Source organism: Mesocricetus auratus, unplaced genomic scaffold (assembly GCF_017639785.1).
Source record: "Mesocricetus auratus isolate SY011 unplaced genomic scaffold, BCM_Maur_2.0 Super-Scaffold_100013, whole genome shotgun sequence".
In the NCBI taxonomy this organism is placed as follows: domain Eukaryota; kingdom Metazoa; phylum Chordata; class Mammalia; order Rodentia; family Cricetidae; genus Mesocricetus; species Mesocricetus auratus.
This window is the reverse complement of record NW_024429196.1, coordinates 54,847,535-54,864,325: the sequence shown is the minus strand read 5'-3', so window position 1 is coordinate 54,864,325 and position 16,791 is coordinate 54,847,535. Positions and strand designations below refer to the sequence as shown.

Sequence of the window (16,791 nt, the reverse complement as noted above, 5' to 3'; positions counted from 1 at the left end):
CCAAGAGTGGGATGTGGCAGGAATCTCCTCCTTCCTGTCTGAAGCGGAGTGTGGCAGGTATAGGGGGAGCCAAGGGTGGGGTGTGGCAGGACTCAGGACATTCCCATCTGGGTGGATCCACTCCATTCAAGGAGCAGGTCCAGGAAGGTCAAGGGAGGGGGTTATGGGTGGGAGTTGGGGCCCCAGGAGGACCCACACTCACATGAAGCAGAGAGATGCGGGTGTATGTTGGAAGTTTTTTGTTGAACATTTTTTAAAAACCACAACATCTTACAACAGTAAGGCAGCAGCTGTTTATTTTTAGTGACTGTCACACAGTGTTATTTCAGGGTGGAATCACATTATATATAGTCTTCTTGAGAGATTTTCTAAGGTAGGATTGAGCCTTCCACACTTACCAGATGCCTTCTTGTAAGTTTTCTCCATTTTTGCAATTCTAGATCCAAACTCCATGGCCCCCTAAAGCAGGAGGCCTGGGACTGTGAGGCCAGTTTCAATGCTGCAATCCATAAATGGAGCATCTCACCAACCCCTCATGGCAAAGATAGGCCCGCCTTCTCCCAGATTATCAGGGAGTTTAGGAAAGACACAAAGTTCTATTTCAGGAAAGGAAACCTGGCTTCCTTTCCATGATCACCAATAACTCTGTTATCACGAGCGAGGTTTCTGGAAGAGATGCAACCCAGTTCCATTGCTATCTCCTCATTTCGTCCTTCTAGACCAAGAGACCGAAATGAGGGGAGTAACCTGCCAGCTGCTGCTCATTGACTCTGATCACAGTGAGAATCACCTTTGCACTGCTCTTGTAAGGTCTTTCAGCATCCTGGGCCACTAATGAACCAATTGCTTAAGAAGCAACCCAGATGGCACAGCCAATGCTTTCTCCCAGAACTCTGTCCAAGGGCTGAACTAAGTGGCCTATTAGAGATCGTCTTAGTTTTTCTAGTTCTTCAAGAGAAACATTAGTGTCAACGAAATTCCAAGTTCGAGAAGTGTTTACATACTGTAGTTCCTTTAGTCCTGCTTTTCCTGTGACTCAGTCCGGCACCTCAACATCACCAGGACCCTGAGCCACAGCAGCACCTTGAGAGGACTCTTTAGAAGGGATCTCATGGTGGGTTTGCCTTTTTCTTTCTGTGAGGAACACTCAGTCTAGTCTCTTGTTTAGTCCAAAAAGCCACATTCAAAAGATCAATTGGTTCATCTAAAGGAATATGACAGTCAGCAAGGGTTGTGATCACCATGGAAGCAAGAAAAGAGGATTGCAATGTTTGGTTTTTTTATTACAAGTTTTCAAAACTTCCTTTGATACTGGGTTTTCCTCCCTAACTAATCATAAGATGCATCTTTTGAGATAAATTAATTCCCAATTTTCTAAGAAACTACCATACTGATTTCCAAAGTGGCTGTACAAGTTTGCCCTCCTACCAGCAATGTGGATATGTACCCCTTGTTCCACATTCTCTCCAGCAAGAGCTGTCACTGTGTTTCTGATCTTTGTCATTCTGACAAGTGCAAGATAGAATCTCAGTGTCATTTTGATTTGCATTTCCCTTATGACAAAGGTTGTTGAACATTTTTCAAGTGTCGTTCATTTGAGATTCTTCTGTTGAAAATTCTTTGTTTATATCTGTACCATATTTTAGAAATGGATTATTTGGTTTTTTGATATCTAGTTTCTTGAGTTGTTTATATATTTTAAAAATCAACCCTCTCTCAGATGTGGGATTGGTGAAGAACTTTCTCTATTCTGTATGCTGTAATTTTGTCCTATTGACTGTGTCTTTTGCCTTAAAGAATCTTTTTAGTTTCATGAGGTCCCATTTATTAATTGTTAATAATTAATGTGACCAAGCAAAACTTCTAGTGGAGGGATTGGGACACTAACTTAGCTGTATAACCTTTGACTAACCTTTGACTAACATAACAGTTTGTCCTGCCTACAGGATGCGCTGGGGTAAGGGTGATGCGGATATTTTGGGAGTGGCCAACCAATGATTATTCTAGCTTCAGACCCATCCCATGAGAGTGACCCTACCCTTGATACTGCCTGTAGGACCAGGACCAAGAGGCTTAATGGTCAGAGTCCTAGGAGAGGAATAAACATGACTGACAAAAAGTCACTGTAATAATGTCTAAAAGTATTTTTCTATACTCATAAATTTGTACCTAGTCCAATTACCATCATGGAAGCTTCATCCATTGACTGATGGAAACAGAGGCAGAAACCCACAGCCAAACATTAGGCTAAACACAGGGAATTCTGCTGAAGAGAGAGAGAGGAGAGAGATTGTAGGAGGCAGAGGGGTCAAGAACATCATAATAAAACCCACAGAATCAACTAACCTGACGCATAGGAACTCACAGAGTCTGAACCAACAACCAGGAAGCCTGCATGGGGCCAACCTCAGTCCTCCATATATATGTGAGTATAGTGTAGCTTGATTTCTTTGTGGGACTCTTAACAATGGCAACAGAGGCTATCCCTAAAAAATCACATCATGGAAGCCATAGTGAGTCTCACAGTATACCATTTGGTCTATAGGTCTTAACTTATTCTTCATACTGGATTACCTTGCCCAGCCTTAATACAAGGGGAGGTTCAGTCTTGCTGCCGCCATGCTTTGTTGATCTCCTTGGGAAGTGCCTCTGTGTGAACAGAAACAGAAGAGGAGTGGAGTTGTGGAGGCAGAAGGGAGATGGCAGGACAGAAGAGGAGGAAAACTGTGGTAGGGATGTAAAATTAACTAATTAATTAATTAAAAAGAAAAAATGAACCATGAACAACAAGAATCAGTTAAAAAAAAAGAAAGTAGGTTGGGAATCTCTAAGAGCTAGCCAGTAAGCATGGCTTCTACCTCAGTTCTCAGGTTCCGCCCTTGAGGCTCCTACCCTGTTTAAATTCTTACCTTGATTTTGCTCAATGATGAGCTGTTACCAAGAAGTGTGAGAGGAAAAATTCCTCATTTATTCTCTTTATCACAGCACTGGATATCTAACTAAAACAACAATGATCTAATGAAAAGGTTCCCATGACCCAGTTTTAAAAATTCTTTGTTACTATGAGAGCAGTCCATGGTTTAGGCATGGTAGCAGGGTATGGACCAAAAATGGTTTACTTCAAGACTAGGAAATTATAGAAAGATTCCCCACAGTCCCTACTTTCTTTCATATCTCAGTGACCTAAAGACTTCCCTCTCAGTTCTACCTCTCCAAATTAAACTGTCCTATGGGGACACATACTGTCTAAACCAGAATGTTCTAGAAATTCAACCAGAAAAATTTTTCAGGGAAATGTTCCTGTTAAATGTGCTCAGAGTGTCTTGTTTCCATTTAATATTTATCCATCCATAACAGAATGAGAAGAAACTTGTGCAAATGTTTTTTAAGAATTCTGCTTTTAAGAGGACCTGTATAAAAGGGATATCCACCAGGAGTTTGTTGCTTCCCTATGGCAGTAATGAGCTGAACATCATACTTGTAGCTGAACATGATGAACAGAGAATGGTAAGGAGTAAGGGCCTTGACGGCAGTGTGAGGGAAAAAGGGTGGCATTTCAATTTCTGACTGGGCAGCTCTCCTAGGCTCCCATGATCCTATTTTTATCTTCCATTCATTTGTGGGGTCTGGGGTGGAACACAGGGTCTAGAGCATGTTTGACAAACACTCACTACTGTGTTGCAGGATAACTGATCACATTGTGAATCTTGAGACAGTGTTAAGTAAACTCAGGCTGGTTGCTCATCAGCCTCTCTGATCTAGCATGTGTTCACCCCTGCATCTGACTCCCAAGTCCTTATTGGTAAAATCATAGGACTGAGATTTAGTTTAAAGGAAAAGTTGGTGCTACAGCATTTGGCATGATCATATTGACAGAGAGGTCACACTATCTAGATCACCATTTCTGCTGGTGCTACCATCACTGCCACTGTGACAGAAAAACTAAGAAGTCATCAGATTTGGTGAGACACTGTGAAATCATTAAGGAAAGACTTAAATAATATTAAAAATAAAGATCGTTCCTGTAGTGAGATATTCACCGCAGCACTTGTAGTGTGATCCTGACCAGTTAGAAGGATTAATTGGTGCTCTGAAAGCCCCTTCTTGGGGTAGAGAAGAACATCCAGGTGGCAAAGTCTGCATGCTTGGAGCAGGATCCCTCGACTGTCACTGGCTTCCTGTGTAAGTTATTTTTTCCCAGTAAACTCCTCTTCATCATACTGGTCAAACATCCTGATTTCCATGCCCAACACATTTCTAGGTTAAGAATGGGAAATATCACAATACAGGGAGTCAAGAATTTGTACTTTGGATGGGTTGAAAATGAAAGCAGTAAATGAATGGATAAATGACTTAGCTGGTATTCATAATGATACCAAATGTAATTACTATCAGTCTGCTAATTCATATTTTAGCCTTAAAAAGTGGTTTGATAGCTATGCCAAATATAAAAAGTTGACTGATAGGATACAAGCCTTAGAAAGACTTACTAATGAAAATAAGACACAGACAGGAATTTAGACAAGAACACACCGAATGACTGCATGATGAAACTGAAGAAGGGAGGCCCATGGTTATTAGAAAACCAACCTTAGTTCATCCAGTCCCTATACAAGAACTGCCAGCAAATGATAGGCACCACCAAGGCTATCAAGAAGTTAAATGGAATCCTATAGAAATGCTAGATTTGAGGATAAAGAAAAGTTTGCATTCACAGTACCTAATTATAATTCTCAACATGTCAGAAGGTTCCATTGGAGGGTATTTCCACAAGGAATGTTAAACAGCCCCACTTTGTGTCAATATTTTGTACAACAGCCATTAGAAATAATTTATAAACAGTTTCCTCAATCTATCATTTACCATTATATGGATGATATCTTACTGGCAGAATTAGATGCAGATCCCTTAGAAAAAATATCTGGTGAAGTAAAGAGAATTTTGCCTTATTGGAGATTACAAATTGCTCCTGAAAAAAATACACAGGTAAGAGTCTATCACTTATCTAGGATATGAGAGAGATTTACAGAAAATTTGACCAATACATTACAAATCAGGAGAGATCCATTACAAACTCTTAATGCATTTCAAAATGTTGGGAGATGCTAACTGGCTAAGGTTTGCAATAAATTACTTACTTAAGAGCTAAGTAATTTATTTCAAACCTCACAACGCAATGAGGACTTAAATGGTTCAAGAAAATTATCACCAAAGGACAAGAGAGAATTTTCTCTAGGAGAAAAGAAATTACAGGATGCACATATGGATAACTTGGATTGTATTATATTCTAGTTATCTTACTTCTACCGGAATGGAATGTTGATATCCCCACATAAACAGAGAGAATAAGAAAGTCCTTGGACCCTCACCAGAGAATCCAGCCACTCCTCCCATCCAGTTGTATAAAATTTTCCTTAATTTCACACAGCCTGATGGTTGGCAGAACCCAATAGAGTATATGCTCAGAAAGATTAGGGAGGGGGCTCATTCCATGTGTCTATGGGGGAGCCATCTTTCATGCTGGGTGAATAGTTTCCTGAGTGGCTGCTCCCAGTCACCCACATTCCTGCCAATAATTCCTGGTCTATGTGTTGTAAAGAAGCCCAATAAATTACCTGGTTCCCCAGAGTAATATATGATGAAATCATATGTTGTAGTGAGAACCCTTATGAGGAGTGAAAAGACATTGTTTATATATAAGGCTGGTTAACAGACAGCCAATTGTGCAATCACATTTTGATCTGTCAAATAAAATCTTTTGTCAATCTAGATGCATAAAAGATCACTTTTTTCTGCCTTCATCACCTCATATTCTTCATGATGTCAAGGCCACTGATTGTCAACCTAATCTCCAAAGATATTGTAGAGCCAAAGTAACAAACACTACATGATAATGGCATGAAACACATTTATAAAGCCATAGAATACAGATGAGCTTTCAAAAATAAATGCACACAGTCAGAGTTACATACTTTAGAACTCTACAAAGATACTATTGGAGAAAAGACTGCTTCTTTAGAAGATGACTTCTGGAAACCAGTGCTGTTATTTCACCTGCTGATCAGTACTCACCATTAGGCCTGAAGCTCCAGCCTTCCTCTGAGGCTGCTTCTGGGCTGGGATTTGGCCTCTCCAATAATGGTACTTGTATATAAATATCTACCATTCTATTTGTCATTAAGATTCAGGAGTCAGAGGCTAGGGTGAACACCTGGTAGCTCAGAGATGTTGAAGAGCAACTAGGTGATCTTCTCTTTTCATCAGTATCTCCAAAAGCATGCTTTCTTCTGGGGCACCAAACCAAAAAGGACTGCCACACTCAAAGTCCCTCTCTACTACTACAAACTGTGTGTCTCTCTATCATCTTCCAGACACTTCTGATTCTCTAGGACCACTTTATGATAATTAGATGCTAGCTCCACCTCCTGAATCAAGGCTGATATTTTAATTAGTACAAACACAAACTTAGGCACACTGTAACACACATAGTTGGCAATAAAACAAATTTATTTTGAAATGGCTGTTAAGGACGACACAAAATTTAACTATTACAGCTGCTTTGGAGAACACAATAGTCTACATAATCATGATTTCTGCAAGGAAAACATTTAGTTGTAGTGATTTATTATTTATGATTTATTATGGCTTGACTGAAGATTCAGAAAAGCAAAGTCAACCTCAAGAAGTAGAGATCAGGCAGTGGTGACACACTCCTTAATCCCAGCAGTCAGACATGATGGGACCCATACATGGGAGTCCATTCCACCTTGTCAGGATTTTAGACAGCTCAAATCACTTCTAATGTTCTTAAGACATTAATTTAAGGACTGCAGGATGTCCTAGGACTTGGTGGTGAATGTTTCCTATCTAAATAACAAGAGAGTTGGGACCAGGCAAGTTTTCTCTCATCCTGAAGGCCTAGTGGTAAGTGAGACTATAGAGGACCTGAAGGATTAAAGGACTTAATGACTCTTTGTCCCTTTATACATGATAACATAAGTTTTCTGCCTTTCTTTCCTTACTGTTGGTTGAATACTTAAGATGGTATATGAATATAGTAACGCACATTCAGTATGGACTGAGTCTACTCTCCTGACAGATATCCTGTGTCTCTGATTCTTAACCCTTTTAGCTAGACTTTCCATCGTCCACACTCCCACACTCAGGAACAGACCTGGGGCTGCTCGGCCCTCACCTTGAACATGCTTTCCCCATATATGCCTATCCTCACAGGGTGGTAAGATTTGTCAAGATGCTGAAGAGAGAACTGTTTCCCACATAGCAAATGTATCTTTATGGAGATGAGAACCTGCCACAGAACAGGAGGTTATTGGTTTCATTGTGCCTGATGAAGAAAAGGAAGGGGTGGTCTGCACAGAATTTAGGGGGAGGATTTTCAGAACACAACACCCATGCTTCGGATATTGCTACTGCAGCCTCTGTGCCTTCTTCGTTGACCTCCACAACACTCTTGTGGATAAACTGGGACAGACACAGGTCTCTCTCGGGAGACATTCCTGACAGATTAGCCTTGCCCTCTTGGAACACATTCACCATTGTCAATCGCTGAAGCAAGGACTTCATGTCATAATCCTTTTGCAGTTTGAATTTTGGAAGGAAAACCTTAAGGTAAGTTCTCTCCATAAAGTCTGGTCTGGTCCAGGCTGTTAACTTCTCAAAAGTGAGATTGTTTTCCACCTGACAAAGCAGAGTCAGAGATTTTCAGGTTCACAGTCAAGGTCTCACCCAGAGCCTCATAGTCACTTCCTGCTCACAGTACCCTCATCATCCTGCAGGGGGCACTGCCTCTTCAGAGGGCCAGGCAGTGTGAGGTCTCACTGTTCTGCTAGCTTGTATGTGACTTCCCTGATGGATATGGAGACAAAACAATCCTTGGGTGGGAGTAGGAAGGACTGGCTGTCCTCTCCTAAATGCACTGGAAGGGAGGTCTTTTCTTGTTCTGAAGTTCTTTGTACCTTTTTGTTTGGCAGCTATAATTTAGGCATGAGGGGGTCTAGCTGAATGAAGGAAGTAGTTACAGAAGGGTACCTATGAAGGTTGTCCTTGGTCTTTCCTCCCCTCTTATTTTTCTGTTTCCTGTTTACTAAAGGTTTGTAGAATCTCCCACATGCACCCATCACCATGGAAACCATTGATGGACCAGGTAACTTAAAATGAACCCTCTGAATCAGTGAGCCAGCATAAATCCCTCCTCTTCTAGGTTATTTACGACAGGCATTTTGTCAGTGATGAAAACTAACTAGCACTACAGAAGCCTTGCTGCAGTTAGTGAGCTGGATGGGGAGACCCAGGGGAGCTTTTCTGCTGCAAAGCCCCGTTAGGTCATGCACACTCCAGTGCCCACTGTTCAGAGGTTAACTGACATACTGTGGAGTATCCAGCTTCAAGGAATACTAGGATGCCCCATAATGATTTCCTGACTCTGCTATCCCCAGCTGTCACTCCTTCTCTTCCTCTTTGTTAGGGTAAAGTGCAGTATTTTTTCTCTCGATTTTATGTTCTCAGATATTAAAATAGAATAATAACAAAAATAATCATGTAATTATATTTACAGAGGGAAACTATTTTCCAAGCACTGTGCTAAGTTTGTTGCCTGAGTTATCCTCATGTCATCCTATCTGGTAACCATCTCATACTCTAGTGATGAAGTGTTTTATCATATGACAAGATCACACAACCCACAATCGAAGTCTTGAGCACAATTTGGTCTCCAAACCCTGGGTCTGCACACAGCTGGAAGCTCAGTCTAGTAGTGCTGCCTGTTCACATGGAAGTTGTGAAGGTGAAAACTTTGAGTTTTCTTTTAATGAGAAAAGACACTGGACGTTTCTAGATGACAAACTCTCCTGCCTCACCTTGCTGAGGTCCACACCATCATCTGGGAGCAGGACCACCATGCTCAGCTCCATGTCCTCATAGGGCATCACCAGCACCTGTGCCTGTATTTCATCCACATAGGCGAGGTTAAAAGTGTCCTCCTGACACATCATCTGCACTGGCCGTTTCTCCTTCTGAACAAATGATTCCAGAACATAAGAAGATGTTACTGAAAAAAGAGCTGCAGTTAATGCCAGGAGTGTTTTCCTCACTCCCAATGTAAACACTATTCATGATGCAGTGAACACTTAGTCAATGTCTGCCAGCCTCTTCCTGCTTCCATGAAAATAATTGTTGTAAATAGATATAAGACGGTTGCATATGAGGTCTCTACAGTTGTGATAAAACACCATGACCAAAAGCAACTCAGGGAGGAAGGTGGTAGCTTCATTTTACAACTTTCAGGTCACATTCAATCATGAGGGAAGGCAGAGCAGGAACTCAGGCAGAAGCCATGGAGGCATGCTACTTACTGGCTTGTTCCCCATGGATTTCTCACCCTGCTCTCTTACACAGCTCATGACCACCTGCCCAGAGTTGGTCCTACCACAGTGGGCTGGGCTCACAGCAATCATTGATTTAGAAAATGCCCAAAAGACATGCCTCAACTCCAATATTAATGGTGGCAATTTGTAAGTGTAAAGTCTGCCTTTTCAAATGGCTGTAGCTTATATCAAGTTGACAAAATTAGAACCAGTACAAGAATTTACTAGGGAAATATGATGTGTGCCATTCATATATTAATATTTCAAAATCATAGTTTTGTCTAACATGGTCCACAAAGGCTCGTGTTCCAAAGCCTTTTCCCACAGGTTCAAACTCTGGGAGCTGGATAAAGCATTAGGAGATAGGGCATAATGAGAGACAGTTAGGTATTGGACCCCCTATAGGGATATTTTCACTGCAATTCCCTCTGGTTTTTTGTTTGTTTGTTTGTTTGCTTGCTTGCTTCCTGACTGCTGTGAGCTTAACAAGCCTCTACCATGATGTACTGCAGGACCTGAACCAAGAGAATGATTGGACCAAGTGACCCAGGTGAAACTTCTGGAACCCTGAGCCACATTAAATATTTCTTACTTTACACTGGCTGTCTCAAGAAGAGATTACTAATACATAAGAATAAGAGTTTTCACCATTTTATATTGCCGACCATTGTATCTAAAGAAGCAGCATAATTAACTATAAATAACAGAAAAACTTTCATCAAGTAGACTGGAATGCTTTCACAGTGGTGTGAACAGGACTCCAGACAGATCCATCCTCTCAGAATTCAGACTGGCAGCAGGAGCACACATGCTCAAAGTTTCATTGTGGGTCACAACCTTCAAAACCATCACAGAGCAGAGAGCTCCAGAGCACAGACACTTACAGACTCATGTGGAGCTCCATCCTGACAGCCAGTCAGAGAGAAGTAATTGAATTAGTACAAGTTGGGGACCCTCTGGACAGATGTCCATGTATCTTTGTGATGCGATTATTGTCCGATGACCCATCACAGGCAGAAGGTTCTTGTCAATCCTTTACAATTTAGGGACTGCCTGGACAGAACCTCATGAATCTTCCTGGGGTTTCATCCAACTATTTCTGTTGTGATAGTCCAGATGTCTGTTTTAAGAATAAAAGTGGGCTATCTGGGAATATTTTGATTACATTAATATTTTGGTGTATTAAAAGTAAAACATTGGTATAAGCCATTTATAATAAAGTTTAAATTTCCCAGTAAAAGAAATCATTGTTTAATAAATTTTAAAGTACTTATAATAAAGAAAAAGTGAATGGAGAGTTTAACATTAGTAAGGTTCTAAACTTCTTAAATTGTACTTTTATAGAGATTAAACAAACTATTTCAATATCTACCTTAATTCTAATTAAAAACCTGATCCTTGAAATTGAGTCAATCTGTTTCAGTGTTATCATTACTTCTTAGTAATGACAAATTTACCAATAGTTTAAAATGCTTATTTAGTTACACATACTTACTTATATTAATGTTCCTATATTCCTTTCTACTATGTATCACACTTTGTACATATACTATCTTAGCAGCTAAGTTTTGTCATTCCCGAATATACATAAAATTTAGTTTAGTTTAGGTAGAAGCAATAGTCACATGAGAAATTGTCAAAAGCAATAATAGCCACCAAAAGGTTGCAAAACAGTATAGGCAGTAAATGCTTTATATTCCTATCATTTTTCTACAGAGTTTAACCTTTCATTCAGAAATATAAGTTTCAGATGTTTTTCTGTGCTGTTCTTTTCTTCTTTCTGGCCCAAGGATCAAGTCCTGTACTTCATTCAGGACATGTGATCTCTACTAATAAGCCCCAGAGCTACACATTCATGATTGTAAGTTTCTATGTATTTCCTCATCACACTGGCATGAACCTTTGGATACTGTTCCTTACCTGGTTTATTTTAAAAGGCATTTCCTTTGTGCATGTTTTTTGAAAAGGCTTTTGCCACCTTCCTTTGAAATATAAAGCATTGACAAGAACCAGCCTGGTCTTTGAATCAATGGAGTCTTCTGACAGCAACTCTGGAATTTTCCCTTTTGAGGAAGCAGAGACTTCATTTTATACACAGGTGAGAAATAAACTGATAAGATATCTGTGCTAGAACTGGTCATGACCATGGAGTGCTAAATGAGACACTATATTTAACATTAGTGTATTAGTCAGGGTTCTGTACAGGCACAGAATGAATACAAATTACACATTGTTTTAATAGCAAGGCTCACACAAAACAGGCTGGGTTGTCTGACCACCTTCATGTAGAGACTGAGGCTCTGGTAAATGTTCAGTTGTCTATGAGCCTAGAGACCTTATTAGACTCAGCCTGGCATGGAAAACCTAAAGATTCTAGAAAGCCACTCTTCTTAGTCCACCTCAAGGCCAAAGCCACTGAGTTCCAGTATCAACTGAAAACGTCAAGTGCAGAGGTGTGAACAATGCAGATGCACTAACCAGCAAGGATTGAAGGCAGCAACAAAAGCACGACTGTTTCTTTCTCAGTCCTTTATATCAGAGTAGCACAGGAAGGAATTGCCCACTCTGGGGAGCTTCCTCTCCTATAGTTACTCTATCTGGGAAATATCCTCACAGCCCTGCCCAGAGACATGTCTCTTGGTTGATTCCAGACCCACACAGCATATCAAAGGCTCAAAGAAAGAAAGTAGTTTGCTGAGTAGGTACTGCTATTCTACACTTTCCATCGATGGAAGGAATAACGCAGGTCAGAGGACAGATTCCCTTCTTCTACATTCAGTGGAAAACTATCAATGGTCAAGAGAAGCCTTGCTGTTTGGTAACATCATGAGTGACCAAAAGTAAAGACTCCAACAAGAAATGCAAATAATTGTGCGATCTTTAAGCCCATTCTTACTGTCTCTCTGTTAGCCAAAATGGAAATACAGGTATTTGAATGGCTTAAAGATCAGGGAAAACTCTTTTAGGTTAATGTACCTGAGCAGCCCTGACAGAGTGTCTTCAATGGAAATTATATCTAGTTTCTGCAAATGTAATTAAGGGATCTGACGCAGGAAATGTGGAGTCAGAAACAGGAGTCCTCCTCAGATATAAATTGGTGGGAGTTGAAGTAACACAGACTGCCGAAGATACAGTCCAGTGTAGGATTATGGGGAATCTCCATCTCAGAGACTGTGGAGTCACCTGACCTGCAAATACTGCAGACCACCATTGTCTTCTACTGGAAATCAGACCCATGAGTTCTTATAACATTTGTACCTGCCACTCTGAAGAAATAAACAAAGAACTCTACTTTAAAAATCTAAGTGTCTGAATCAAGCCCCCAAGAATTTACTAAGATCTAACTTATGCCACATGTAATGATGCTAGACTCTCTGAAATAACATATTAGTCAATGGTGGGAAAAGTGAACAGTTAAGAGAAAGAGGAGGGAAGGAAGAAGAGGGAGGGATGGATGGAAAGGACAAGAAGGAGGGGTGTGAAATAACTTGAAATTCTGACCTTCAGTCTGTTTGGAGACCCACGTGTTTATGTGTTTCCTGGACTCCTCTGGAGCTTTGACAAAGGACAGCTGCTCCATCTCCGAGTGATAGAACTGAAGACAGGACTCCTTAAAGGTCTTTGGAGAGAAAAATGTTCAGGGAGGTAGTATTGCAAAATAAAGTGTCAGCAGTGTTCCTGACCTTCTGAATAGTATGGCATTAAAAATGTAGAATGTGTTTAAATATCACTTTAAGCAACAAACATCTTCATGACCTAGGCTTTTGTAAGTGGGAATAACCAGACCTGATTAAATAAAAATTGCAAATTCATTTAAAATATTTCAATGTATCATTATAGAAATTTGGTATTTGCCTAGGGAAGGGACTTGAGCCTCACTATGTGCCTATGCTGTCCTAGAATTCATGACACTCCTGCCTCAGCCTTCTAAATGCAGGTATTATACATGGGTACCATCCCTCTGGCTGAAAGTTGATTCTTAATTTCCCCACGTTGTCTGAGATCCCTCTCCTGGAATCTATAGAAACAAGCATTTTGAATGTAATTGATGTCATTGTAGTGATTCAACTTACTGGGGGTAATTCACAAGCATCCTCTGCAAAGATCCTGTTGGCCATGCGAAGGATATACTTTCTGTCTGTCTTGTTCAGGTTACTGAGAAGCCTCTGGAAGCCCTGATGTATGTCTTTCTCTTTATTTAAACCAAGTATCTGTGAATAAAAAAATGAAATAGTATCAGGTCAGTAATGAGACATTTTGGTTGTAAACAAAATTTGCAAGCTAAATAGAAGGTTAAGACAGTGATGTACGTGAGGATCTGATGCATGGGAGGTTTTTTATCAAAACAATTAAAAGCAGGTATTAACCTCCTATTGCTCTAAAACTGAATTAGATCTAAGAAACCTGTGTTTCAAACATTTTCAAAAATATTTTTTTCCTGTGGAAATACTTTGGGCTAAACATAAGGTCTCAAACAAGTTAAACAAGATCTCTAACATTGACTTGTGACTACAACACCCTCCTTCCATTGAAGAAAAAGCAAAACAACCTCATTTGGAACTAAGCTTCCCAGTTAGTATTAGACATATGATCCTCCTGTCTCAGTCTCCTTAGGATCTGGAATTAAAGATCTGTGCCACATGCCTAACACGAAACTGTTTATGCAGCATTTTCTGAGTAAAGTCTGAAAGCAAGTTATTCCATGAAAAAACATTGCCCTTAAAGAAGTCACACTGGAGGAGATTGTCTCCCGTCTCTTTATCCCCTGCCCCATGAAACGGTGTGTGCATAGTCCTACCCTCCCTTCACAGCAGCTCTCAGGCAAGGGAAGCAGCTGTGGGGTCACAGACAACTTACCTGAGTTATCTGGACTGCAGTGTCTCCCTTGGCCCCTAAGAGGACCATAGCTAGAGCAGAGGAGATGCTCACAGGAGAATAACACACATTTCCCGTAGGGTTGTTTTGACCCAGGATCTTTAAAAGACTGATGGCAAAGGAGCCATTTGCTTCACACAGAGTATTCATGATGCAGAGTCTGGGGGCAAAAGAGAATTGATACTCAACACAAAATTGACAGTTCATTGATCTGATTCAGTGAATCTGCGATTCTATCGACTTTTGGTTTTCATTTCAAAACTCTTAAGTACTTAAATTGGATTTGTAAAATTCATTTTTGGTCACAGACTCTCCAGTTTTAAGGTTATTATTGAAATGTGGCCAAGGCAGCAGACCACACCAGCTTGTGCATCATCAGGTCTTCAGGACTGCACACACAGGACACAGCTGAGAGAGGTGGACTCTAGTCTCCTTCTATACTGTCCGTCCCCTGTCCGTGAAGATGGTGGAGTCAAGGATACCGAGAAGGAGGAAGAGAAGAGGAAGGGAAGAAGAAAACAGACATGCAGCAGGAAAGACACTGAGACGCTGAATGAGACCCTAAGACAGGCTGGTGTCACCAGCTCTACTGTGCAGCAGGGAGCATCCCCCTGCAGTGGCTGCTCAGGTGACTTGATCATCCGACAGCACCCAGGCTGCTTTACTCCTCAGCACGCCTCATCTTCTACGTGACTGCACAGTTTTGTCCAGACTCCATGACTGCTCCCGAACACCGTAACTGTAATCTGGGTCCCTTCACTTCCCGTGGCTGTGCTCTCACTGTCACATGACCTTGGAACAGTGCATGTGTCTTCTGGAGTGCTTTCTAATTTGTTGAAATTCAGCTCAAACAGCTTAGGGATCCTCAGAATATCACAACCCATTCTTCTTCCCTATCCCCAGACAGAAGGACACAGCAGCCTGGTACTGTGCCTAGGTCAACTGATCATCCTCATAAGTCCTCCAAGGCTCTTCAGGGAAGTTGGGGCTGCTTTATATCAATGACGTACCCTCCGGTTGGTCCTCTCTTCTGATTGTTCTGCAATTCACTCCTGCCCATCCTTATATCCCCTTAACATTACATGAATCCTTGAAGTGGTGTTTATTCCACTGAAAAGGTCATCTGTCCCATCACTGTCACTAGGTTCAAATTACGCACATGTCCCTCCTTCTTTGGGACAGGACAACCTCAGGGTCTCTGCTCTGCTACTCCAATCCTCCTGCCTATGCCATTTCTTTCTTCACTTCTAAGTACAATCCTTTGTCTTACTGATTGCTGTCTCCACCATAGCCAGAGTTCTGAAGGCAAGGGATGTCTGGCACATTGATTCTAAGCACCTGAAGCATGTTCGAGATAAAGGTTGGAATTAGTGTATTCAGTGAACATTTGGTGACATTTTAAAAATGGAATGAACAGTGATCAGATTGCAGTCAGGCATGCACATCTCAAAGGGCCCAGAAGTAAGAGACAGTATTTTGCAGAACCTTGAGAATAGGGCAGAGGCATTCAAATGGGCTAGGTGATAGGACATGAGAGGAAGCAGGACAGAGGACAGTGGAGAAGCTCACTGAGTTCCTGTATAATCTATGCCTACCTGAGTTGAGTCAATACAGCTCCACGACCTCAGCACTAAGTGCAGCATTGTTACCTGGTCAACTGGGATTTCTAAAGAGATCACATCTATAAACACCCACTAGACACCCCATTTTTCTATATCTTTTCCTAAATCTAGGTCCTGGATTTCCATCACCTTGACTCAGTGTGAGCCTTCTAAAGGTGGCTCCTACGGGAACCACAACCCTGGACTGAGCCATGCACACTCACCTGCAAATTTCACAGTCTCCCAGCACTGGGTTCAAGGTTTCGTCCTGGAGTGCTTCTCAGATGTCTCAGGAAGCCTCTTTATTCACTGTGGGGTGTGGACATCCTGCTGAGATCCCCAGGCCATGGGAAGAGGAAATGATCTGACCTCATCGAGGTCTGGCTCTGCCCAGTTGAGATGAGTGGGGATTGGGAAACAATGGGTCCTGGAGAAAGGAAAATCTAGTGGGAACCTTATATCTCTGCATGGCAGGGTACCAAGGTGTAAGTCAACAGGATGCAAAGCATACTGGGTGCCTATCCATGTTTGATCCCAAGCTTCTTTCCAGTACGGGAATCTAGCTGTAAAGGTGTTCACTCCAGGTGTCCTGTTAACTCTGCACTAGGGTAGACATGCACAGTTCAGGTGCTAAGTACTAGAAGAGACTGTAGTAGAATATTTTGATTGCACTCTACTGTAGCAATCCTAGGACTGCTGATAAAGTTTATTTTGAATCAAAAGGTAGAGCTAGCTTCTGATTGATTTAAATTAGCCATAGGAGGGAGGAGTTCAGAAAGATTGTCTTTCAACTTGAGGAAATAAAGAGAGGAGGTCACTGGTTGATTCTCTGATCATTCAGGTTTTTACCCTGCTATGTGATGTTCAGTTTTTACTGACAAAAAATCATTAGGTAAATGCTTCTAGAGACTTTCCACTTGCAGAATGGAGAT

At 41.2% G+C, this 16,791-nt stretch overlaps 1 protein-coding gene and 1 pseudogene across 1 annotated transcript; both read right to left on the bottom strand.

The window, feature by feature from the left end:
* Positions 1-336: 336 nt before the first annotated feature.
* On the bottom strand, positions 337-1,504 carry LOC101842755 (annotated as a pseudogene).
* A 4,985-nt stretch (positions 1,505-6,489) lies between these two features.
* Positions 6,490-16,210, bottom strand: LOC106020742 (serpin B9). The gene is made up of 7 exons (XM_040755782.1): positions 16,084-16,210; positions 14,241-14,418; positions 13,457-13,594; positions 12,885-13,002; positions 11,304-11,446; positions 8,877-9,032; positions 6,490-7,698 (listed from the first exon to the last, which is right to left on the bottom strand). Exons 2-7 carry the CDS (start codon positions 14,406-14,408, stop codon positions 7,294-7,296), a joined length of 1,128 nt encoding a protein of 375 aa, XP_040611716.1. The 5' UTR covers positions 14,409-14,418; positions 16,084-16,210; the 3' UTR covers positions 6,490-7,293.
* Between the last annotated feature and the right edge of the window lie 581 nt (positions 16,211-16,791).